The sequence below is a fragment of the Rhinopithecus roxellana genome, chromosome 5 (assembly GCF_007565055.1).
Source record: "Rhinopithecus roxellana isolate Shanxi Qingling chromosome 5, ASM756505v1, whole genome shotgun sequence".
NCBI classification, from domain to species: Eukaryota; Metazoa; Chordata; class Mammalia; order Primates; family Cercopithecidae; genus Rhinopithecus; species Rhinopithecus roxellana.
In genome coordinates this window covers 29,094,412-29,121,653 of record NC_044553.1, presented here as the reverse complement: position 1 = coordinate 29,121,653, position 27,242 = coordinate 29,094,412, and the positions used below count along the sequence as shown (strand labels likewise).

Below are 27,242 nucleotides of genomic sequence, written 5' to 3'. Positions count from 1 at the left end.
TCCACCAGCGGCAGGGACTGATGTTAAACCATTGACTGCCACACAGCAGCCACAGGGCCAGGGAGCGCCGTGGAGCCAACCAGAGGTCCTGGCTGTGATCACACTGAAAGAAATTGGGAGTGCCCGGGGTGAAGATAGCAGGGCGTGGCCAAACATGAGCGCCACAGTGAGGACCCAGCCTTTCCCCAGGAGGGAGCAGGTCGGCCATGCCCATGGGGAAAGGGTGCAGGATGTAGCAAGCAGCCGTGACAATGGAAAGGGAGGAGACAGGTCAGCAGGGGTCTCAGCTCTCTTGGCCAAGTGGCCAATTGTGCGTTCTTTCAGTTAGGGGTGGGCTGTGGGAGCGCAAGGGTCCCTCAGTGGAGGCTGAGCCCTTGCCCAGTTCAAAGGCTAAGAACTCCAAGCTGCTCCAAGGCAGGAGGTGAGGGCCCCAAGCGCCAGAGGAGACCTGGAACGGGCATCCTGGAGGCACCTCAGCCCCACGCCTCTTGCACAGCCCAGACTCATCCTGCTCCCACGGGCCCTGCCTGGACCCCAGGGCAGCTTCCCCTCCACAGGAGCACTCCCCTCTCCTCCCAGTCGCCGGCCCGCCCACCTTCCTGGAGAGTCCCTTTTGGTGCTCTGGACCGGGAGTAGTAACACCCACTCTCTGAGGCCGATCCTCACCACACCCAGGACCAGAACCGTGGCTGCCTGCACAGTCCCTGACCAGAGGTCCCTTTCAGATGCCCTCACACTCCCCTGACCTTCTGCAACCTCAGCAGGTGCCAGACGCTGCTGCCCACCACTCCCCTACCACACACCAGCTCCCACCCATGCCCTGCTCACAGCCGCACAACGCTCGCACAGGGCCAGGTGGGACGTGCCCTGCCTCTCACCATTTTTCTCCCTGCAAAGAAAGGTTTTTTACCTCTGCACTGCCTATTATCATCACAACTTTGAAGGATTAAAAAAAAGAAGGTAAAATTAATAGTTTGCTACTTTTTATGATTGAATAGTAATTGAAATTACACTTCCTATCCATTTTACCTGCCCACGATTTCTTCTGCCTCTCTCATCAGAGAGAAGATCTTTCCATTAAACACAAGCCTCACCACCTCTACCCTCAGGCACACATGAAAGTAAAATGAATGCCCCAGTCCTGTTCAGCAGAAATCGTTCTAGGCAAGTGGAAACAAAACCAGTCTTTAAAAAGTAACCTGCTGGGACAGGACTCCAAAACATCTCAATGTTATTAATAAATCACTAAGAATGGGCCATGATATTTGACAAAACACATCACAGAATCACAATCAGGATTAGTGTTCCTCAATCCAATTCTGAAGCTTTTCCCTACGCAGAGATGCCCCTACTAATGTAGGATCATTAGCCCCTTCGAGATCATCTTGTCAAGCTGCTTGCCAGAAACTAACCCAACCTCTAGAAAGCTCCAATTATTAGCAACATCTATAGGTCAAAAGCTGCCTGGTGACTTTCAGATGCCCTCACTCATGACTGTATTACTTACCACCCCCTGTTAATTCTCACTTGGCCGGCAATCTCTACACATTGCTGTAGAAGGCATGGACCTTCAAGCTAAGCAATCTGTGACTCCTGGCCCCCTCTGCTGGACATCCCGAGAGAAACAGTCCAATCGCCTGCCTTCCTGTGTCAGTGGAACTTGCCATAATGCCACAAGGCCAGGCAGGCAGAGGAGGACCGCAGGAACAAAGGCTTAGTTTATGAAGGCCCACCTCATCCTTCTGGAGCGGTGAGAGGCAGAGATTACGAAGCAGAGAGGAAGCACCATACTGTTTGTTTTTAATATAAACTCCAAAAGGGAGGAAATTTTTGTCTGCTTTCTTATTGATATAAAGTACCCAGAACAGAGCCTGGCATGCAGGAGGCACTCCATGAACATTTGCTGAATGAGCCGTATTCTATGTGTTCTATTCCCAGGACAGGAATTCTGTTGGGTTACAATGTACTGAAGACACTAGTTTCCCCTAGAGCAAAGACTGCCACTTGAACACCTTTCCCTGGGATATCAGAATTCCTCGCAGGGTGTCGAACCCAACAGAAGGCCCAAGTCCAGTTTCGTCGAGCGAGCCTTCCAGGTCGAACATGGGGATGCAGGGACAGAAGAGCTCGGAGAGGTGGTGCAGCAGCAGCAGGCAGTTCCTCAGTGCGATGATGGGGATCTCCTGCAGGTGATTGTACTCCATGGGGACCTGGAACACAGAAACGGCCTTCAGCCCCTCAGGCACCAAAGGCACGGGGGGGGCCACAGTGTGACATCCATTAAGGATTCTGAAAACAGCTAATTTTGTAGAGACAGGGTTTTGCTATGTTGTCCAGGCTCGTCCCAAACTCCTGAGTTCAGGCAATCCGTCCAACTCGGCCTCCCAAAGTGTTGAGATTACAGGCATGAGCCACCACAACCAGCCAAATATCGAGGCTCGTAAATACACTGCTCGGTTAACATTTACTGAGCCTAAATTATTTTCACCGAGAAGCCTCTGTAAACACACAATGACAGGATGCAGCATGCGACAGGAGCACACTTTGCTCGCCCCCGACCCACCCAGCCTGTCCGGACTCACCTGTGCTGGGAGTTTGCTAGGGCTGGCGGGCTTGCTGGTCGACCAGGCGAGGGTATGTGCTGAGCCACAGGCCACACGGTTGACCTTCTTACCCTGAAGGGCAGCTACCAACCGAGGGCTCTGGATGGCATTGGTGGTTCCATCTCCCAGTTGTCCCTCATCGTCGCCCCATGTATAAACCTCACCTGAATGAAGTGCATACTAGGGCCAACAAATGCATGGCTGACAATGTCTTCCCATCACATACAGAACCAATGCTCCCTGCCCTTCAGCCGGGTGTTGACCTAGTTGTCAACTTTACATCTGACCTAGACATGAATGTCTGCTTTACGTATGACCTAAATGTGAATGCACACTAATTACACATCCTAAGAGGCGAGCATACTTCCCAGGACTCTCCACAGCTCGTGCTGGCCACCAGGCCTCTTCTAGTAAGAGGCACAGGACTCTGGTCTAAAGCCTCCAACAGTGTTAGTTCTCAGGACTAGGCATGAACGGCAGCAGTTCTCCATCGGAATAATATCAGAACAGATAGCAATATCCCTAACATCCCAAATTGCTCTTGCATGTGAAACAGAAGAGGAAAAGTCTGTTTGATTTATTTCATACTTTCTTTTGAGACAGGGTCTCACTCTGTTGCCCAGGCTGGAGCAAACTGGCATGATCACGGTTCACTGCAGCCTCAACCTCCCCAGCTCAAGTGATCCTCCCACCTCATCTCCCAAAGTGCTGAGATTACAGGCATGAACCACTGTGACGAAGTCTCACTCTGTCGCCCAGGCTGGAATGCAGTGGTGTGATCTTGGCTCACTGCAATCTCCGCCTCCCGGGTTTGAGTGATTCTCTTGCCTCAGCCTCCTCAGTAGCTAGGCTTACAGGTGCATGCCAACATGCCCAGCTAAATTTTTGTATTTTTAGTAGAGATGGGGTTTCACCATGTTGCTCAGGCTGGTCTTGAACTTGTGACCTCATGATCCGCCTGCCTCGGTCTCTCAAAGTGCTGGGATTACAGGTGCGCGCCACCATGCCCCAGTCAATTTTTGTGTTTTTAGTAGAGATGGGGTTTCACCATGTTAGTCAGGCTGGTCTCGAACTCCTGACCTCGTGATCCAGCTTAAAATCCATGTTTTTAAAATCAAAACCACAATGTGATACCACCTCACTCCTGCAAGAATGGCCGTAATAAAATAAATAAACAAACAAATAATAGATGTTGGCACGGATGTGGTGAAAAGGGAACACTTACACTGCTGGTGGGAACAGAAACCAGTACAACCCATTGAGATTTTCCCTCTGGAGGGGATAAAAACCAGAAGCAAGCTCTCTGTGAACATGCGCTGTGATGGAAAGCATCTTCCATGCTCCACTGTGGAAAAGTGTGGAGATTCCTCCAAGAACTAAAAGTAGATCTACCATTTGATCCAGCAATCCCACCACTAGGTATCTACCCAGAATAAAAGAAGTCAGGCCGGGCGCGGTGGCTCAAGCCTGTAATCCCAGCACTTTGGGAGGCCGAGACGGGCGGATCACAAGGTCAGGAGATCGAGACCATCCTGGCTAACACTGTGAAACCCCGTCTCTACTAAAAAATACAAAAAACTAGCCGGGCGAGGTGGCGGGCGCCTGTAGTCCCAGCTACTCGGGAGGCTGAGGCAGGAGAATGGCGTGAACCCGGGAGGCGGAGCTTGCAGTGAGCTGAGATCCGGCCACTGCACTCCAGCCCCGGCGACAGAGTGAGACTCCGTCTCAAAAATAAATAAATAAATAAAATAAAATAAAATAAAATAAAATAAGTCACTATTTGAAAAAGTACTTGCACACGCATGTTTATAGCAGCACAATTTGCAGTTACGTAAACAAGGAACCAGCTCCAAAGCCCATCAATCAATGAGTGGATAAGAAAACGTGGTGTATATACACCACGGAACACTGCTAGCCATAAAAAGGAACGAAACGATGGCATTCACAGCAACCTGCATGGGACTGGAGACCATTGTTCTAAGTAAAGTAACTCAGGAACGGAAAACCAAGCCATATGTTCTCATGCTATGAGGATGCAGTGGCTTAAGAATGACATAATGGACGGACTTTGGGGACTCGTGGGAAAGGCAGGAGAGGAGTGAGGCATAAAAGACTACACATTGGGTACTGTGTACACTGCCTGGGCGATGGGTGCACCACATCTCAGAAATCACCTCTAAAGAACTTACTCATGTAACCAAACACCACCTGTTCCCCAAAAACTTGTTGAAATAAAAATAAACTTAAAAAATAACATACAAAAAGAACATGCAGTTTCTGTTCATACCCTAAACGTAAGATTCACCATTCACGAGAATCATCACACTTTTCAGTGCACCGTGTTAGACCTCAGCCAAGAAATACCACCGGAAAATATTCTCAGGCAAGGTCCTGGTGACCAGGATGGAAACAAGGCTCACGTTCTCTGGAGACACCATTAGCCTTGTCAAATCTAGCTCCTCGGGTGTCTGGAAAGTGTGATGCCTGCGTGATCAAGGGCAGTGTGCTTGTCTCCTGTTCCTGCCTGCTCCCCTGTGCTTGTCTCCTGTCCTGCCTGCTCCCCTGTGCTTGTCTCCTGCCTCTGCCTGCTCCCCTGTGCTTGTCTCCTGTCCTGCCTGCTCCCCTGTGCTTGTCTCCTGCCCCTGCCTGCTCCCCTGTGCTTGTCTCCTGCTCCTGCCTGCTCCCCTGTGCTTGTCTCCTGTCCTGCCTGATCCCCTGTGCTTGTCTCCTGCCCCTGCCTGCTCCCCTGTGCTTGTCTCCTGCCCCTGCCTGCTCCCCTGTGCTTGTCTCCTGCCCCTGCCTGCTCCCCTGTGCTTGTCTCCTGCCTCTGCCTGCTCCCCGCAGGTTGCTCCTAAAGCCACGAGGCGGGTGTCGCACACACCAGGTGAGGAGGGCGTCTCTGCAGACGCAGCCGGGCATAGGGAATGAGTCCGCAAGAGTGACGAGGGCTTCCACCCAGGTGCTAGGTCCGAAGTTAGCCAAGACCCCCAATGTGAGGGGAGGAGCCACGCACCGGAGGATGAGACGCTGGTTATGCATGGGGCCGGGGGGCCAAACTGCCAGAAGAGCAAGGAGCTGCACGGCTGCCAAGAGAAAACTGGAATGAACCCTGTGGATCCGAACTGGACCTGGGGATACTGGTGGGAACTCATAGCTTTCAACACACATGCAGATCCAGGAGGAAACATCAAACATAAACCGGGGTATTGTTCACACTACCAGTCCCTGGCCTGGCCCACGGAGGAGGCCTGGGGAGCGGTGACGGGGTATTGTTTACACTACCAGTCCCTGGCCTTGCCCACGGAGGAGGCCTGGGGAGCGGTGACGCCTCAATAGCAATGAGCTCACCCATCATCCAGACCTTGTCTGCTCAAGGCCATTCTCCTCCACAGACGCCAGGCTCCTTGGAGAAATGGCCAGGTCGAGGCGTGGGGCATGGCGGGAACAAGAGGCGGCTGATGTTCTTCTGCCAGAGCAGGGAGTTCTCCCAGACAACGGAGACACACAACAAGGGGGCAGAGCCAGACAAACAGAGCACAACTAGAGCATCAAAATAAACAGGAAAAGACTCTACACTCCAATGAATACATTAGGATCCATGATTCCCACTCAGATAAAACAAATACATGAATTAATTCAAAGCTGCATAAGAAAGGAATATTTCAGTAGATTCAGGTGTCCCTACCAAATCCTTGTTAATTATAAACAATGTCCACGGTGAAAAGCACGGCAGACAGCAATGAACCAAGCGACTGTAGTGAGCACCATCAGAAAGGAGACAAACTGCAGGTCACCTGCAAGGATGAACTGTGACGATCAAAGACACACAACCCGAATCTACGGCAGAAACACCGGAAAAAACCCAGACTGAAGAACGTGCTACAAAATAACTGGTGTCAAGTTGCCAGAGGCCCAGGAAGACTGAGGAAGTGAAAGGATGATGCCAGGCACTGAGGGAGTGTCACAGGACAGTGAAATGATTAAAGGGTGCGTGCTTACATAACTCACCAAAGGCTTTAACAAGGAGCATAGTTGGCGGGACAGCCATGTTAGTGAAAGATGGCACCCACATTTTCCACCACTGCCATAACACATCCCCACCGCCCGGCTGGCTTAAACAACACACACTTAGGATCCTTTTGCTCTGCAGGTCAGAAGTCCCGCGTGGGTCTCCCTTCCCAGAGGCCCCGGGGAGAGAGTTTCCTTGCTCATTCAGACACAGCTCGGTTCTCTGTGGGACTGAGGTCCAAGTTCCTTGCTGGCTGAGCTATTCTCAGCTTCCAGGGGCCACCCCATTCCCCCACCCTGTTCCTCCACGAAAGCCAGCAACAGAGGGTAGAGAGCTCTCAGACTTTGAAAATCTTTCTACTACCTCTTCAGTCACATCTCTGACTGACTCTTGTGCCTTCTTTTCTGATCAAAAGGTCTGTGTAATTCCACTGGGTTCACTAAATAATCCAGAATAATCTCCATATCAGGTCAGCGGATTCACAAACTTCATTCGACCTGAGAAGTCCCTTTCGCCATTGTGTCGGAGTTCCCCGGACCAACCCCACACTTGTGATTCTCCAGCACAACTTACAAGACTCAGCATACACTGCTGCTCAGAGTTACAGCGTATCACGGCAAGAGGACACACAGCAAGACCAGCACCGGGATGGGGACCTGCGGCAAAGCAGAGGGGGAACCAGGAGCAAGCTTCCAGAGTCCTCTCCCATAGGAGCCACACAGGACAAGCTTAACTGCCCCAGCACTGAGCCGTGTCAAGTGCCGTCTGCCGGGAAGCTGGGTACAGACTCCAGGCCCAGGGTTTCCATCGGGGCTGATCACACAGGCACCCCCTTCCTGGCGTGTAACAAGTTCCAGACCAAGGAAAGCAGGTTTCAGCACAAACCACATCACTTGTACAGACAGTTCAGGCACAGTGAACCATACTTACCACCCAGGGAACACGGTAGTCTTCCCAAAACCCAGGTTCCCAGACACCAGCATAGGGCCAAGCCTGCAGCAGGTCTGTCTAAGGACACGTCTCAGGCTGGCTGCTAGCTCTGTTCTGCACAGCCCAGTAATAAGTAGAACTCTTTCACAGGTTTAACAGCAGGGGCTGAAGAGGACAGGGCCAAAGCCTTGCTGACTGCAGATAAGACTCTCAGGACATGGTATAAGCCCCAGCCTTTGCCTCCTTTTTTTTTTTTTTTTTTTTGAGACAGAGTCTTGCTCTGTTGCCAGGCTGGAGTGCAATGGCACGACCTTGGCTCACTGCAACCTCCACCTCCCGGGTTCAAGCAGTTCTCCTGCCTCAGCCTCTTGAGTAGCTGAGATTACAGGCACGCACCACTATGCCCAGCTAATTTTTGTATTTTTAGTAGAGATGGAGTTTCACTATGTAGGCCAGGCTGGTCTCGATCTCTTGACCTCGTGATCTGCCCGCCTCAGCCTCCCAAAGTGCTGCGATGACAGGTCTGTGCCCCCTTTTAAGGCTGTGCATGTCATTTATGCTCAAGCAGTCCTCTTAGATTCACAGGCTTCAGTCCTGCGGCGCCCAGCCCCCACCTACCGTCCTCTGTGCAGCACACACAGTGCAGGAAGCCAGTGGCAATGGCGATGACTTTCTTTCCCTACAACCCTTGGACCTGCTGAGGCCTTTGAACATGGTCATCTGATCCATGGCCCAACCTGTGATAATCGCCTTTGCCCCTGCACATGAAGGAAGCATAGAAATTATGGAGCAAGGTCATCTCATTGACCACCCTGCCCAGCCTCCTGGGCAGCCTCTGCTCTTCAGGACACAACCATAGCCTGCTGCAGAAGGTACACATTCCCATCCATGAAAAGGTGGTGCACACACCCCAATTAAAATCTGGTTTTAGTGGGTTTAAACAGAATTTTGCATACCAGGTATAAACAGCTCCAGATTTGGTAAGGGCAATAGAAAACTGGGATCCACATTCCACTTTACTCCAAGACCGGTAAGAGAATCAATCTAGAAGGGGAAAAAGTTCAATCAGACAGCATCAAGGTCCCTGCTGACTGCTATAACCACACTGAGATTTAACTAAATCTAATAGGAATTCTGAAAACTTGTACCTATGATGAATAATTAGTGCAACTGAAAATCATATTCCACTTAATCTCAGCACTCCCAGAAAGCAAGGGGGACCGTGACTGACAACATGCCCACTGGCACACTGTGGCCCGGCGGGACCCAGCACATGGCATCGGAAGGGGAAGCTTTGCAGGTGAGGCCTTCAAGACTCTCCCCAGCATGGCCTCCCCCAACCGTGCTTCTCCATGCAGCAGCACCATAATCCAGCAGTCCCTGTGTCTCTCCTCACCTGTCCCAGCCCTCTCAGACCAGAGGCCCACGGGGAAGGAGCAGCAGGCAAGCGGAGGGATGGCCAAGAGCACTGGGCCCCACCCACCCTCCACACTGCACACTTGCCAGTCAATACTTTTCCTTATCCTGCAAGCTGCTCCTCATGGCCTCTGTGATTGCTCTCATACGTAAGTTCTCATATTCAATTCTAAACTCAAATTAAAACTGACTTCATTCTCTTAATGAGCTCTCCCCTGGTGTCTGGCCCTACCACAATGGCCTCGGGACATCCTGCTCCAGCCCCTCTGATGCCTAGCATCCTCACCCTTGAAAGTGCAAAGCCCAGGCTCTTTCCCGGAAGAAGGGGCCTCTGACGCATGCCACTGGTGAGGGTCTGCCCCAGAGGCACCTGTGCCACACCTGCAACTCCACAGCCCCACGAGAGAGGAGGCTGGGCAGAGACAGGTTCATAGCACCAGGCTCCCAAGTACCCAGCAGAGCGCCTGGGCTACACGGCAGTGTGGTGCACACACTGATGTCACTGAGCAGCATGTGCAGGACCTGAACCACGTACCAGCCACCCATTCATAAGAACAAAGGACATTCTGGCAAAGCTAAAAAATTACCTGGAGTCACCAGGCTTGTGTGGAGCAGAGCCGCCGACCCCACCAGGGCTGCAGGACTTGGGCGCTGTGCAGGCCCTGCTCTCGCTCCTCACAGGACACCCACCTGAGGTGGCCCTGGCTAACCCAGATGCAGTCCCTTTAGCAAGCACTGGCACCCCCCAGGCACGAGCCGTGGCAACTCCACACCACTGTGAACTGAGAGAGTGTGAGCCTACGTGCTAAATAAACCGGGGGGCTCCGCAGTGCCCGGATGATCCCATCCACTTCTCAAAAGATCGCACACAGCACATAAAACACCTTGTTTCCTCTAGGCCCTCCACACACTTTCTAGCCAATTACCCACTATATTTACTAGAAAGAAGGTAAAGAGGAGGTTAAAGTGCACACAGAGGGTCAGTAATGGGGGCTCTGAGGCCGTGTTTTCCCAGAGGGCCCCTGGGGACCCCTGACTGGGGTGAGCTGGGAGAGCACTGGGCAGGGCAAGAATGGGAAGTACCTTCATTGGCACTTTACAGCCATCGCTGCCTCCTCGGCCAAGCTTCCCGTAGTCCCGGTCCCCCCAGGACCAGACAGTGTCGTCGTCTGTGAGGCAGAGGGTCTGGGCGTCTCTGCTGCCACAGGCGATGTCTACCACATGGTGGCCCTGCAGCGCCTCCACCTTCAGAGAAAAGGGACTTGGGTTGGCCGAGCATAACACAAGAAGGCTTGCCACAGGAATGGCTTCACAACATTGCCATTCTTTTTTTATGGGGGTACCTGTTTTAAGACTTTACAAAGAGATGATTTCTAAAATCCTATAAGACAAAAGAGAAAGCACCTTCATCTATTTGAACTACACGCATCTAAACGATAGGAGGAGGTATTAGTGCCTTTGATGAGCCAACCCTACATCACCATGAAGGCTGTTTATTCACTTCTGGCACCCAAAATACAGTGGGCCTTCTCGAAGCCAAAGCATTTTTCTAGACGCCAAGCAATATTTACCACTACAAAGAAAAGGATGTTTAAATGACTCATGGAAGAAATACGTACCAAGATGGTTTTTATTTCCACCAGAAAGAACTTCTACTTGTAAATGGGGCTATGATCAACAACCCTAAAACCAAAAATATCTAGAACAGCAAATACTTTGGAATTTTAAAATCATAGCGACGGTGGCAAACCGCCCCCATCTGACAGCAGCAGTGAGGAGCGTGCAGCCCCCGGCCTCTGCACATGGCGCCTCCTCACCAGCTTCGGCTTCAGCTGGTCCTCGCTGTCGCTGTGCCCCAGCCGGCCATAGCAGCCTTTGCCCCACGTGTAGAGGTCCCCGGCTGCTGTGACACAGGCACTGTGGGCTCCACCAGCAGCAACATCGACCACTTCAATTTCTCTCAGAGACTCAATGACACAAGGCCGGTCACACGGACTGCAAAAAAGTCACCAAATATAACGGAAATACATTTTTCTTCTTAAATATTTTTCAGCGTATTAAATACCTCTCAATCTACACCTTCCTAATCAGTTAATTGCTAAATCAATCAAGAAGAATCATTCAGACCTGAACTCAAAAGGTCACCACGTCCTACCTCCCTCCAGTACAAGGCCAGAGGGCAGGGCTTCCCCAGTTCTGACTCAGAGGCTGGAAAGTGACCACGCATTCTGGGCCAAGTTCGAAGCACAGCCCATTTTTCAAAGGTCTATGAGCTGAGAACAGGTTTTACATTTTAAAGGGTTTAAAAAAAAAAAAAAAGAATCATACGCAACTCCTAAAATAGTTACCTTCTGGCCCTATAAAGAAAGTTTGCACCTCACCCCTACTATGAATTAACAATTCATTAAGGAGTTTTAACATATGCATGTCACTAGTCTATAACACAGTGACTACTGATAACAAACTTTTTGTTTTCTTATTAAGTTTTGAAAGAACCTCTTTATCTATTTTGGCTATCAGACCTTAGTCAGATTATATGATTGTGAATACCCTTTGCCAGCTCATGGCTTCAGTCTCTTCATAGTGTCTTTCAAAGAACAGTTTGTAATTTTTATAAAGTCCAAGTTATATCTTCCTTTCATGAATCATGCTTTTGGAGTTCAATCTAAAAATCTTTTCTGACCTAAAATCACAAAAATTTTCTCATGTTTTCTTCTAGAATTTTTTAGTTTTATGTTTTACATTCATGACTTTGGTTCATTTTGAATTAATATTGGGATATGGTGTAAAGTACGAATTTAAGTTCATTTCTTGCCATAGGCTAACCAATTATTCAAAATCACTTGTTGAAAAGAGTGTATTTTCTCCCATCAATTGGCTGTGCACTCTTATAAACTGTGCACTAGAAATTGTGAGAAGTCCAGTTTCATTTTTCCACACTCGTCAGTACTGCCTGCCAGTTTCTGGATTCTCTATTCTGCTCCACTGATGTATCTGCCTCTCTCTTTACGCCAGCACCAAACCACATTGTTTACTGCAGCTATAAAATGAGGCTTAAGTCAGGTAGTGCAAGTTTTCCGACCTTTTCCTCGTTTTCAGAGTTGATTGGACTATTCTAAGCCATTTGCATCTCCATACGTTTTATGTTTGGCTTATCAATTTCTAAAGAAAGCTTGATTGAGAAGGTGTTGAATCTACAGATTTGAGGATAACCAGCAAATTAACAATACGGACTCTTCTGCTCCATGAACACAGCATGCCCCCTCATGACTTCAGGTCTGTTAAAAATTATCTGAGCAATACTTTGTAGTCTTCTGTCTACAGGTCATTCACATTTTTGGGTCAGATTTATCCCTTAGTTTTTCAATTCTGGGAAGAGGGTAAATGGTATTTTAAAATTTCACTTTCTGGTTACATATATGTATATGTATAGACATATAAGAAACTTTTATTTATTGATCTTCTACCCCTCAACACTGCTAGCCTCACTTATCAGTTCTAGTAACTTTTTGTAAACACCATCAAGTTCTCCGCATAAACAATGTTTTCTGCAAAAAAGACAGTTTTAATTCTCTTTTCAATCTAGATGCCTTTTATTTCTTTGCACTGCTGTACTGCACTTACTTAACCTGCTGTACACTGTTGAAGAGAAGTGGTGATAGCAGACATCCTTGCCTTGATCCTGAGCTCGGGGAAAGCCTTCCATCTGTTGCCGTTAACTACAATCTAAGCTCTAGGTTAACAGAGATGCCCTTTATCAGGTAAAGGAAGAGATCTTTTACTCCTAGACTACTCAGAGTTTTTACAGAAATGGATGTTGGAGTTTGCCAAATTACTTTTTTCCTCCTCTTTATAAAGATGATCATATAGTTTTCTTTTTTACATTGATTGATTTTTCTAATGTTAAACCAAACTTGTGATTTCTGGCAAAAATATCTCACTTGGCCACACTATATATTACTTAATTCAATATTCTAAAACATTAAAAACTTTTACATCTACGTTCATGAAGGATATTGGTCTGTATTTTCCTAGGAATGGCTGAGTCTGACTTTGATAATCAGAGTAAAGCTATCCTCAAAAAAACGAGTTGAGAATTCCCTCTGCCAATGTTCTGAAAAAGTTTATGAAGAATTGTTATCTGTTAGCTGCATGTCTGTTAGAAATCACCAGTCATCTGGTCCCAGACATTTGTTTGCAGGAAATTCAATTTCTTAGACACATCACTATTCTACTCAAGTCATCTATTTTTTCTTGAGTGAGCTGTGAAGAGTATGTGTCCTTTAAGGAACTTGTCCATTTCATCTAAAAAGTCAAATTTGTTAGCATTAAGTTGTACATTATGCTTAATTATTTTTTAGTATCTGTATACCCTGGGGTCAGGAAAACTTCTCTATTCCTAATATTTCTAAAATCTGTAATCTCCTTTTTTCTTGATGAGTCTAGATAGAGATTTTAACAATTATATTGATCTTCTCAAAGAACTGGTTTTTGTTTCCTTTATCTCTATTGTGTTTCCGTTTTCTATGTTATGGATTCTGCTCTGCTCTTTCTTACTCCTTCTCTTTCCTGTGTTTACTTTGGATTGTATCCATCCTTATTGTTGTTTTCTAAGATGGATACTAAGGTCATAGTTCTGAGACCACTTTTCTTTTTTAAAATAGGCATTTCATGCAATAAATTTCCTTCTAAGTTCTGCTTTTGCTGGATCCCCCACATTTTGGTACACTGTTTTCATTTTTCACTCTCCAAAATTATTCGTAATTTACTTTCTGATTCATTCTTTGATCCATCAGTTATTTAGAAATGTTTTACTTTCAAAACACTGGAGGTTTTCCAGGGATCTGTTATTAATTTCTAATTTAATTTCCCTGCGGACAGAGAACAGATTGTACATAACTTGAATCTTTCTGAGGTGTAAGATTTGTTTTATGGCCCAAATCATGATCTATATTGGTAGGTATTCCTCATGCACTTGAAAAGAATGTAGTTTGTCCAGCAGAGTGTTCTAAAAAATGTCAGTTAGGTCAAGTTAGTTGAGACAGCTGTTCAAATCTTCTATCAATTGTTTTTATGTACTTGTTTCTATCAATTATTGAAGAAGGGGTATTTGAATCTCTAGTTACAACTGTGGATTTGTCTATTTCTCCATGCAGTTTTATTTTAATTTCATGTATCCGGAAGATCTATTCTGAAGGGTGCAAAGGTTTAAGATATTATGTCCTCTTGATGAACTATCCACTGCATCATCTGGATACTATTCTTTCTCTGTCAATATTGTTTGCTATGAATTCTACTTTGTATGACATTAACACAGGCATTCCAGCTTTCTTTTGATGCACATTAGCATCCTACGTATCTCCCTGTCCTTTCGCTTTTAGCCTATTTACGTGTCTGTGTTTAAAGTGGGACCCCTGAAGGCAGCGTATGGTTTGATCTTGCTCTTATATCCATTCTAACAACTTCCAACTTTTAACTGGGCTGTTTGAATCATTTACATTTGATGTGATTATTAACATATTTGGCAGCTGGGGTGCGGTGGCTCACACCTATAATTCCAGTGCTTTGGGAGACCAAGACAGGAGGACTGCTTGAGGCTAGGAGTTTGAGACCAGCCTGGGCAACACAGCAAGACCTCACCTCTACAAAAAATAAAAATAAATTAGCTGGGCGTGGCAGCACGAACCTGGAGTCCTAGCTACTCAGGAGGCTGAGACAGGAGGATTGCTTGAGCCCAGGAATTCAAGGCTGCAGTGAGTCATGATCATGCCACTGCACTCCAGCCTGGGTGACAAAAGAAGATTCCAGCTCTAAAAAAAATGTGTCTGCGTGTTAGGTTTAAATCTGTATCTTGCTTATTTATCTGTTCTTTGTTCCCATTTTCTTCTTGCTTTCTTTTGGATGAACTGATTATGTTTTATGACTTCACTTCAACTTCTTTGTTGGTTCATCAGATAAAAACTCCTGTGTTATTTCAGTGATTGCTTTGGGGGTGTGTAGACTACATTTCTAACTTATCACAGTCTACTCTGAAGTCCTATACTGCAGCTGTGTAAGAACTCCCCAAGTCTACTTCCACTTCTTCCCCCAGGCTTTGTGTTACAATTAACTTCTGTGTAGGTTTTAAACACCTTAATTTATTTGTATTATGTGCCTGACATACTCAATTATCTCTTTCAAAGATCTGTATGGTAAGGAAAAACGTCATGACATTAACATTTCTTCATTCCTTTGATAGATTCATGATTCCATCTGGTATAACCTTCCTATTTAAAGAAATTCTTTTAAGGTTTTGGTTGTGCAGGTCTGTGGTTCTTTCAGTTTTTGTTTATGTAAACAACTCTATTTGAACTTCATTCTTGAAAAAATATTTCTGCTGAGTTAAAAAAAAAAAAAACGTTGGCAATAATTTTTACTTATAGAAAACCCACTGTCTTCTAGCTTGCATGATTCCTAAGAGACATCTGCAGCTAGGCTTATCTTTCTTCTTGTAACTTGTTTGGTCAACCCCGCCCCCCCGCCCCCCCCACCCCGGCCCATCCTCACCCCAGCTGCTTTTAAAACATTTTTCTCTTTATCTCCGGTCTTGAGCCATTCACCTTCGTGTAGTTTTCTTCATGTTTCTTTTGCTTAGGGTTCTTTAAACATCTTGAATCAGTGGATTTATCGTTTTCAACAAATTTGGAAATTTTTTAGCCATTATTTCTTCAAAACCCCGCATGTTCCCCTCCTTTGGTGGCTCTCATTATGCATATATTAGGACATCTGAGGTTGTCCTACAGCTCACCTCTCTGATGTTCTGTTCATTCGTACAGTCTTCTTTCTGCTTCACTCTGGATAGTTTCTTTCATTATGTCTTCAAGTTCACTGATCTTTTTTTCCTGCAGTGTCTAATCTGCCATTAATCCCATCCAATGTATTTTTCATCTTTAGAACTTTGATTTGGGCATTTAAATATCTTCCAGGCTTTATCTAACACATTCAAGTTCTCTTCTAGCTTCCTGAAGATATGGCATATGGTTAAAATAACTATTTTAATAAAGTTCTTATCTAGTAATTCTACCACTGATACCATTTCTGAGTCAGTTTCAACTGATGACTTTTCTTCTCACGTAAGCTGTATTTTCCTGCTCCCCTGCATGTTGGTAATTTTTTATTGGATGCAGGAAACTGTGAAATTTACCTTATTGGGTGGTTCATGTTTGTATTTATAAAAATATTCTTGAGCTTTGATCTCTGTGATAAGTTACTTATAAGTAGTTTAATCCTTTCAGGTCTTGCTTTTAAGCTTTGTTGGTGGGATGATAGCAACAATTTGTTTGTGGCTAATTTTTCACCAATACTGGGTAACATCATTCTTAGTACTTTAATCGTTGCCCTGTAAGCTGTGAGGTTTGGGGATCTAGCTCCGTCTCCCTGCCATGTGAGCTCTGGGGGACTATTCTTTCTCATCCCTTTGGGCGGTCTGTTCCTCAACCTCACAGCTGTGAGTGCCGTATTAGGCTCTGCAGGTCTCCACAGTCCTCTCTGTGCAGCTCTCTCCACTCTGGTACTCTGTAGACTCTGTATGTCTTGACCTCCCTGGACTTCCAGTTCTATCTCCTCTATACTAAGGGAGTCTGCCAAAATCTGCCTGGTGTTCTCTTTCCTGTGTCACAGCCTGGAAACTTTCTACAGGAAGTGCATTGGACAATTTTTAGAACTTGCCTTGTTTTTAATTTTTCATTTAAAAAACATTTTAATTTTTAATTTTTATGGGTACATAGATGTATATATTTACAGGGTATATGAAATATTTTGATTCAGGCATACAGTGTGTAACATATCAGGGTAAATGGGTTATCCATCACCTCAAGCATTTATCTTTTCCTGTGTCACAAACAATCCAATTATAATTTAGTTACTTTAAAACATACAAGAAGTTATTGTTGCCTATAGTCACCTGTTGTGGTATCATACTTGATCTTATTCATTCTATCTAACTATATTTTTGTACCATTAACCATCATCCCTGAGAACTCTCCTTGTTTCCCATGATTCAGGGAACACTGTATTTTGTTGCCTGATATTCAATGTCTTTGGGACTGTTGTTTATTTTATTTTTTAAGACAGGATCTCACTCTGTCACCCAGGCTGCAATGCAGTGGCACAATCTCAGCTCACTGTAACCTCCACTTCCCGAGTAGCTGGGACTATAGGTGTGCGCCACACATTTGGCTAATGTTTTTTCTATTTTTCGTAGAAATGGGGTTTTGTCATGTTGCCTAGGCTGGTCTTGAACTCCTGAGTTCAAGCAACCTGCCCACCTCAGCTTCCCAAAGTGCTGGGATAACAGGCATGAGCCACCACACCGGACCAGTTTAATATATTTTATGTGGTGTTTCAGTTATTCCTAGGATAGGAAGGCCCCTGTTACTGCAATCTGTTTGGTAGTTCTCATTAATTTTTTTAAAACTTGTGAGTTTGGTTTGTTTGTTTAAAAAATGGTGTCAATGCTGTGTTCTTTCTTCCTCACCCCTGCCATTTTCTCTGTATGTGCAGTTCTAGTACCACGCATGTTACACAAAATGCCAAACGTGATTCAGTGGATGATTTAAGGGAGAAGGACAAAAAAAAATGCTGACTTAGGACTTGTCAAAAACTCAGAATTGACTTTTCCTCTCCACAGAGGAGTCATATGGGTAAGCCTTCATACTGGAACGTAACACTATTTCTGCCAAATGAGTCATTCACATTATTTAGTTTGAGCAGATTGCTGTAAATGTTACCTTGGAAAACAAAGAGCCAATAAATTGCAGCAGCATCAAGACAAACAAACAAAGACAAATAGAAGGTTGAAATAACGTCTTCACATCATACCTTCTGTTGCTATGCCCCAGCTTCCCATCTTCTGCCTCACCCCAAGAGTAAACTTCTCCTTCTGAAGACAGGGCAAGGCAGTGCTTTCCTCCTGAGTTCACAGCTACTTTCTTAATAAACACATGCTGAATGGATTCAAGCAATGTTGGGGTAGACACCGACTCTGTCCCTCCAATGACTAGTCTGCCACCTGCACCATACCCAGTGGCATACAGCTAAGAGAAGAAAAAGCAACATCAGTTTCCAATCTCAATATCCCCCAAATTTAGTAATTCATAAATCCATGCTTTAGACATTTTTATCACATAGAAATAAAATTTAAAGTTAAAAATCTCAGGAATGTAAGTTTATGAGTTTATACATGCTCTACCAAAGTTCTAGAAATGAAATAAAAACATGACTATTAGAAATTCCAAATTCAGAAAACGTATTGTGAAAATAAGGTCTTCTTCCTGGAAGCTCTTCCATTTTTGTGCAGAATACCAACTACAATTAACACCAAGAAAAGCAAAAAACAATTTAATTATCTACTATATGCAAATCTCTGACAATAACAGCCACAAAAACATATCCATAAAAGAACACAAACACATTTTAATATTTCAGCAGGGCAGCATATAAACCACACGGGAAAAAAACACCTTTTCTTCTTTTTTAAATCTAAGTGGGAATGTTTTAGGACACAAAACATCTATGATTAATTTTAAAAAACAGGATTAATGTAAAAACACACACACATGCAATCAGACTGCCGTTTTCCAAATGAAGGCAAACATCCCTCCTGATAAAAATTTAAATGCTGTTCCATGCTGTTTCAGACATCTTTCGAACATGCTGCTGCACTGACATAATAGCAAGGAAGCCACAAGGGCCAACGCAGGAAGTGAAACCCAAACTCAGGTGGATAAACAACCTCCGCCCCCAAAGCCAGCTTCGGTGGGGAGGGTGTAAGGCTCTCGGGTGCATGGAAATGCGGCGCGCCTCCAAGGACTTCCTGCAGAAAGCGGGGCTCCAAAGGGTTGCCCCTCAGTGACTGTGAATAAGAAATAAGAACAACAGGCCGGGTGCGGTGGCTCAAGCCTGTAATCCCAGCACTTTGGGAGGCCGAGACGGGCGGATCACGAGGTCAGGAGATCGAGACCATCCTGGCTAATACGGTGAAACCCCGTCTCTACTAAAAAAAACACAAAAAGCTAGCCGGGCGAGGTGGCGGACGCCTTTAGTCCCAGCTACTTGGGAGGCTAAGGCAGGAGAATGGCGTAAACCCGGGGGGCAGAGCTTGCAGTGAGCTGAGATCCAGCCACTGCACTCCAGCCTGGGCGACAGAGCGAGACTCCGTCTCAAAAAAAAAAAAAAAAGAAAGAAATAACAACAGAGAAAGCTGACCTTCTCAGCCTCAGCTCTGACAGGGAGACAGAGGCTTGCCCCTGAGAATTCATAACTACTGGCAAATTATGGCCCATGGGCCAAATGAGGCCCATCATTTCTTTTTTTTTTTTTTTTGAGGCGGAGTCTTGCTCTGTCGCCCGGACTGGAGTGCAGTGGCCGGATCTCAGCTCACTGCAAGCTCCGCCTCCCGGGTTTACGCCATTCTCCTGCCTCAGCCTCCCGAGTAGCTGGGACTACAGGCGCCCGTCACCTCGCCCGGCTAGTTTTTGTATTTTTTTTAGTAGAGACGGGTTTTCACCATGTTAGCCAGGATGGTCTCGATCTCCTGACCTCGTGATCCGCCCGTCTCGGCCTCCCAAAGTGCTGGGATTACAGGCTTGAGCCACCGCGCCGGGCCGAGGCCCATCATTTCTTTCTGTAAATGAAGTTTTACTGGAACACAGCCACAACCACTCATTTATAATATGTCCAGGGCTGCTTTTGAAGTTGCAAGAGAGACCACATGACCCAAAGCTGAAAATACTATTGTACCCTTTACAGAAAGTGCTTACCAACCCCTACCCTAGAAAAAAGACAAAATAAAGATATTTTGAAACAAACAATCAGAATTAACCAACAAAATAATTTCACTTAAGTAAACTGAAAAAGATACAATAAAGGAGAAGGAAATGATTTTGTAAGATCTGAGACGTAACAAATGATGGTAAGAAATAACAGTAAGCAAAGATGTGCAACATTTGGCTAACTCTAAAAAAACTACGGTCCATGTAAAACAACCAAAACAACAATAATGTCTATGGCAGAGGGAATAGGTTAGAACCCAAACACTGGGTAACAAGGAGTCACTGACTGGGAGGAGGGGAGAAATACTAATTAACTTGAGGTTTTTAACTACATGTTAAAATAACCAGAGAAGCAACAAAAAGAAACAGAATTCTCCTGAGAATTAACAAAGAGGAACTATATTTCAAACCTTTTTGTGAGGCTAGACCACGTCGACACCTGTGCTAGCAGTCTGCCTCTGACACGGTTCACAGTGATCCCTGCTTCCAAATATGCGCGCTCCTGTGTACAGGCACACCCCATTTGACTGTGCCTCGCTTTACTGTACCTCCAGATACTGTTGTTTACAAATTGAAGGTCTGTGGCAACCCTACACTGATCAAGTCTCTCGGTGCCATTCTTCCACCAGCACGTGCTGACTTACTGTCTATGTCACGTTTTGAAAATTCTTGCAATATTTTAAACTTTTTCATTATTATTTTATCTGTTATGATGATCTGTGATCACTAATGTTTGATGTTACTGTTGTACTTGTTTTGAGGCACCACAAACCATACCCATAGAAGACAGTGAACTTAAACGGTGAATGTTGTGTATGTTCTGACTGCTCCGCCAACAGCTGTTCTCCCACCTCCCCTCTCCTCAGACCTCCCCTCTCCTCAGACCTCTCCCTCTCCTCAGACCTCCCATCTCCTCAGACCTCCCCTCTCCCTCTCCTCAGACCTCCCCTCTCCTCAGACCTCCCTATTGTGTCCCTGAGACCCAACTTATATAGAAATTAGGCCACTTAATAACCCTACAGTGGCCTCTAAGAGTTCAAGTGAAAGGAAGAGTTGCATATTTCTCATTTAAGTCAAAAGCCAGAAATGATTAAGATTAGTGAGGAAGGCACGTTGAAAGCCAAGACGGGCTGTAAGCTGGGCCTCTCACGCCAGTTACCCAAGAAGTTGTTCTCGAAGCACAATTAACACACAAATGATTAGAATGCCAAACAGTCTTATTGCAGATATAGAGAACGTTTGACTGGCATAGACAGACGATCAAAACAGACACGACGTTCCCTTAGGCCAAAGCCTAATCCAGCCTAACTCTCTTCAATTCCACGAAGGCTAAGAGAGGTGAGACGGCTGCAGAAAGAAAGTCTGAAGGTAGCAGAGATTGGTTCCTAAATTTAATGAAAGACGCCATCTCCATAACATAAAAGTGCAAGGTAAAGTAGCAAGTGCTGATGTAGAAGCTGCAGCAAGTTACCCAGAAGATCTAGCCAAGATCGGAGATGAAGGTGGCTACACTAAATAACAGGCTTTCAGCGTAGATGGAACTGTCTATCGGAAGAAGACGCCATCTAGGACGTTCATAGCTACAGAGAAGTCAATGTTTGCCTTCAAAGCTTCCAATCTTTTGTTAGGGGCTAATGCAGCTGGTGACTGTATTAGCTGAATTTGTTGAAGTCAATGCTCATTGACCATTCTGAAAATCTTAGGGCCCTTAAGAATTATGCTAACTCCGCTCTGACTGTGCTCCAGAAACAGAACAAAATCTGGAGTCAGCACATTTGTTTACAGCATGGTTCACTGAATATTTTAGGCCCACTATTGAGGCCTACTGCTCAGAAAAAAAGATTGACAATGTACCTGGTCACCCAAGAGCTCTGATGAACATGTACAAAGAGATTAAAGTTGTTTTCATGCCTGCTAACACATCATCTTTTCTGCAGCCACATGGATCAAGGAGTAATTTCAACTTTCAAATCTTGTTATTTAAGAAATACATTTCATAAGGCTATAGCTGCTATAGACAGTGATTCCTCTAATGGATGTGGACAAACTAAATTGAAAACCTTCTGGAAAGCCATCACCATTATAAATGCCAGTACGAACATTTGTGATTCACCGGAGGAGGTGAAAATATCAGCATTAACAGGGATTTGGAAGAAGTGGATTCCAACCCTCATGAATGATCTTGAGGGGTTCAAGACAAGTGGAATAAGTGACCTCAGATGTGGTGGAAACAGCAAGAGAACTAGAATTAGAAGTGGAGTCTGAAGATGTGACTTAATAGACTATAGTATACACATACTTTTATATCCACTGGGAAACCAAGAAATTTGTGACTTGCTTTGTGAAGACACTTGCTTTATTGTGTTGGTTTAGAAACAAGCCTGCATACCTCCAAGTATGCCTACAGCTCCCTCTCCCTGAGTGTGAGCTGGACTTAATGACCTGCTTCTGATGTACAGAACAGGGCAAGAATGATGGAGTGTCACCTCTGTGATTCAGTTACACAGGACTGTGGCTCTGTCTCGCTCCACTCTCTCTTGCTGGTGCTCCCTCCTGCGCCTCCCTTGCCCTTGCTGACAGAGTCAGCTGCCACTCTGTGAGACCCTCTATGGACACGTGGCAACGGACTGAGTGAGGGGAGGCTCTGCCAATAGCTCATGAGGGCCTAAGGCCTCAGCCCAAAGGTCTAAGAGGGACTGAATCCTTGCTCGGACTCGGACAGCCTCAAGACGACTGCAGCCTACTGAGATTCCGAGCTGGAGGATGAAGCTATGCTGCCTCCAGAGTCCTGACCCAGAGAAACTATGCAATGATAAATGTGTGTGAGACAGAACATTACATGAGAGTATCTCACTCATGAATAGGATCTCCCAAAAATCTAAACAAAACAATCACAAACACAAGCCAGATACAGATCCTGACCAAACTGGATTTATCCAAAGAATGCAAGTTTCTTTAATATGAGAAAACCAATTAATCCAACTGACTATACTAATCCATTAGAAAAAACATAGGCCAGGAGCGGTGGTTCATGCCTGTAATCCCAGCACTTTGGGAGGCTGAGGTGGGCAGATCACAAGGTCAGGAGTTCAAGACCAACCTGGCCAACATGGTGAAACCCCATCTCTACTAAAAATACAAAAAAAAAAAAGTTAGCCAGGCGTGGTGGTAGGCGCCTGTTGTCCCAGCTACTTGGGAGGCTGAGGTAGGAGAATCGCTTGAACCCAGGAGGCGGAGGTTGCAGTGAGTTGAGACTGTGCCACTACACTCCAGCCTGGGCGACAGAGTGAGATTCTGTCTCCAAAAAAAAAAGAAAAGAAAACATCTATGAAAGAACATTTCAAAACATACAGAAAGAGTGTTGAACAGAAATCAGTGTCCACTGATGAATAGAAACAGAAGGAAACATGCCTATTCTGATGAAGGGCTTCTACTCAAACCCCACTGGAAGCCTGGGAACACTCCATCTGCGCCCGCTCCAGTCTGGATCAAGGCAGGAGCCTCCGCCCACTCCTACCCAGCATCACACCGCAACCCCAGCCCGCACCATGAGCTCCATTTCTCCCACACAAATGGGAAAAACAAACGAGAGGTACGCTAGAAAGAAAGGGACAGAATTCACTTAGAGACTGTGGCACTCTATAAAGAAGATACGAGAAATCTTCAGATACACTAGAATGGAGAGTCAAGTAGGTCACCAAACATAAAGTCAATATATAAACACCCAATATTTCTATGTATCAGTGGCAATCTTTTTTGGGGGGGGGGGTGGGGGGGCGGCGGACGGAGTCTTGCTCTGTCGCCAAGGCTGGAGTACAGTGGCATGATCTCAGCTTACTGCAACCTCTGCCACCCATGTTCGAGTGATTCTCCTGCCTCAGCCTCCCAAGTAGCTGGGATTATAGGCACGTGTCACCGAGCCGGGCTTATTTTTGTATTTTTAGTAGAGACGGGGTTTCCCCATGTTGGCCAGGCTGGTCTCGAACACCTGACATCAGGTGATCCACCTGCCTTGGGATTACAGGCGTGAGCCACTGCACCAGGCCAGCAGCAATAAATTTTTTAAAAGATAGTATTTACAATAGCAAACAAGAAATACTTCTAATGAGTGATACACAAACAAAAATTGTAATACTTTTGTATACATGACGTATTTTCAAAACTAAAAAAAAAATTGGCCAGGTGTGGTGGCTCTCACGCCTGTAATCCCAGCACTTTGGGAGGCCAAGGCGGGCGGATCATCTGAGGTCAGGAGTTCGAGACCAGCCTGATCAACATGGTGAAATCCTGTCTCTACTAAAAATACAAAAGTTAGCCAGGAGTGGTGGCGGGCGCCTGTCATCCCAGCTACTCGGGAGGCTGAGGCAGGAGAATTGCTTGAACCCGGGAGGCAGAGGTTGCAGTGAGACAAGACCGTATCATTGCACTCCAGCCTAGGCAACAAGAGCAAAACTCTGTCTCAAAAAAAATTTTTTTTTAATTTAAAGATTATACAAAAATATCTTAGAACTCTAGCTGCTTCCTGCATACCACAGTACCATCAATCCTGAGTACGGATCCTTGCATGTGCTAAGAACCACACACACCTTTAGCCACAACTGTCTCAGGCTCAATGACCCTGTGACACAGAAAAAGCGCCCTTACCTTCCCATCAGCCGTCACAGCAAAGAGGGTCTGCTCCCCTCCGATTAACTGCACGGGTCTGAGAGTTGCGAGGGCTTCATAGGGAGTGGCAACTTTGACTTTTGCACCTTCAATGCCCCCAAGTTGGCCCCTATGATTATGTCCCCATCCATAAATTGTTCCACTGCCACCAGCAGAGACAGTCCAGTCATCTGGTCACCTACAACAAATATCAAGTGAGCATTTGCCATGGGAAAGAAAAACGCACACGGCCTCTCGCGCTCTCGATCGACATCACTGCTTGTTTCTAAGAGAATAACCTGTTCATCCACTGCACGAGCTGCTCATCTTGTTCTCTTTTAAAAATGTCGTGGCTCTCATGCAGAACATCCATGTTTTCGCTCTCTGCCATTAATTCACGAATTTTCTTAGCCACCTAAACAAAATTATTATGATGTTACAAATCAAACACTCATCTCAACAAAATAGATAAATACTAAGGAAAGACAGAAAGAATCCCTGCCTCAAAATCTGAGGGAAGAGCAACACTGCAATGTTACGGCTCGTGGGCAAAGCCAATAATGACTGCATCAAGTCTAACATATTAATAATGTCTAGACAGTATCAATCTATCTGTATTTTACTAAAAATAAACTTTAACTGAAATTCACAGTGACAGTTCACTCACTTTCACCTATGTGTTATTTTCTTTGACATTCCTTGGCAAGCGAAATTTTTCTGTCTCATAATATTGGCATCTTTTTACACTATAGCCAAAGAATGTTTTTGCATCCCAAAAGTGACTCCAAAACATCATGCAATACCTCTTCAAGAAACAGACGGGGCAACGGTGTTCTTTTGTCAAGGGCCACAGCAACGCGGGAGGCCATGCAGTACCTCTGGAACCACGCCCACTTGTGTGTCTCGGCACAGCAAGGGAGAGTGTCCAGCTCCAGGTCACAAGCAAGAGCTACCAGTACCTGCAAGCATCGAAAATGACAAACACAGGGACACTCAGAAATGCAGTGAACAGGCCAAGGTTTCTGTGACTCCTTCTGCAGGACCTCCTATTCCAGGATGACTGCCATGGGCACAGCGAGGATACGGCCACCATCAGTGATGTGGAGACAGATCTCTGACCGTTCCTAGCCACCTGCCATAGAACAACTCTTGTTGCCTGTCATTAAGTGACAAGAACACCTGTGCATCTCAAGGCATGCTAATGGTGACAGGCTTATGGTTTAAGGGTTTAGATTACACGATCATTTCTTGAGATTTTTTCACATTTGACTTCAGCAATACCTACAGCTGCCCTCAGAGGCCTAAAACACACACACTGCACATGACAGCTCTCAGTGGCTCTTTCAGTCAAATAGCTCTATTGTCACTTTAAAAAATAAGTCAAACATTACCTTAAAGAACGTGCTGTGGAGCAGCTATTTGCCACCCCTCACAATTGGATCTTCATATTCAAACTGCCTCTGCAAAGCTTCTGGAAGACCTTTCACCAAAGCAGCAAGAGCACTACCTGTAAAACTCTAAGAAACAACAGAACAGTATTCCATCACAGGAATCCAGGCTGCAGGGGAGGGTGACCATTTGTTTCTATGATCAAAAGTTTTATTATATTGGTACTATTTCTTCTAAATAACAAAAAAAGCTTATCGAAATTCTCAAGTAGGAAAAAAGCTAAAAGAACATAAACACTAAAATAAAAAAGAGGAGTTTGAAGACACATCTCAGAATGTTTGTTTACATTGATTTCAGTACATCCGCTTCCAGAGAAACAGTCCCTCTCTGGCCCACAAATGCTGCCTGTCTCCTCCCCTGGGTAGGATCAAAAGGGACTACTTTAGTCAGCAAAATACAGGGGAGGCCGTCAGTTAGCCTCATTGTAAAGTCCAATCAACATAATCCTGTGTTCACAGCTGTCCACAGATTTTCACAAAATCAAAGTCCAATCTGAACTCAGCATACACTGCAACTGCGCAAAGTCTGGATGAGACCAAGGCCTCCTTATTCTTTTTCTTTTTTTTTTTTTTTGAGATGGAATCTTGCTGTGTCACCCAGGCTGGAGTGCAGTGGCACCATCACGGCTCACTCCAACCTCCACCTCCTGGGTTCACGCCATTCTCTTGCCTCAGCCTCCCGAGTAGCTGGGATTACAGGCGCCCGCCACTACGCCCGGCTAATTTTTTGTATTTTTAGTAGAGACAGGTTTTCACCGTGTTAGCCAGGATGGTCTCAATCTCCTGACCTCGTGATCCGCCCGCCTCGGCCTCCCAAAGTGCTGGGATTACAGGCGTGAGCCACTGCGCCCGGCCCAAGGCCTCCTTTTCCTTATGTGAAATTCCCCAACTCTTCTCAATGATTTAGAGGTTTAGACTACGAAAGCAACATTTTATTCCCCAAGGGTCACAAATCTAGAAATTGTACTAGAATGCTCCATACCAAAGCTCTTGTTTCCCCATCATTTTCTCCAAGCAGCCTATTTATGTTAATTGACTGCCCAAATTCAGTTGTAAGCAGCTTCCCCAACCTCTGAAGGGCCCACATTCTGTGACTGGCAGCTGAAATGAGCAGAGAGAAAGTATCAGAAGTCTGACGGTTTCTTCCAAGTAGGAAGACAGGTGTAACTGTAACAGTGCCATTTACCTAGGGCACTCAGCTGTGCACACGCCGCCAGCGAGGCCGCAAGGCGAGGGACGATGCTTCTGTTGGAGGCAAGGTTGAGTCGGAAGTCTAACAGACACGTCACCAAGTCCATGGATGGGCAGGAGAGGACGCAGTGGTCCGAGAGGAGTTCCTTAGGGCCTGTGAATGAGCACTGTGAACATCCCCGTGTTTCAC

The 27,242-nt window shown here is 45.7% G+C and overlaps 1 protein-coding gene across 1 annotated transcript in view; it reads right to left on the bottom strand.

Annotated features, from left to right (window-relative positions):
- Positions 1–27,242, bottom strand: part of LOC115897545 (E3 ubiquitin-protein ligase HERC2-like) — an 82,855-nt gene that overhangs the window by 11,527 nt on the left and 44,086 nt on the right. Inside the window, 14 exon segments of the mRNA XM_030930799.1 lie at positions 2,013–2,210; positions 2,583–2,767; positions 8,161–8,300; positions 8,499–8,562; positions 8,565–8,586; positions 10,042–10,203; positions 10,776–10,953; positions 17,818–18,032; positions 24,414–24,612; positions 24,713–24,828; positions 25,217–25,372; positions 25,805–25,930; positions 26,844–26,962; positions 27,048–27,206. Coding sequence (XP_030786659.1) covers positions 2,013–2,210; positions 2,583–2,767; positions 8,161–8,300; positions 8,499–8,562; positions 8,565–8,586; positions 10,042–10,203; positions 10,776–10,953; positions 17,818–18,032; positions 24,414–24,612; positions 24,713–24,828; positions 25,217–25,372; positions 25,805–25,930; positions 26,844–26,962; positions 27,048–27,206 — 2,039 coding nt within the window.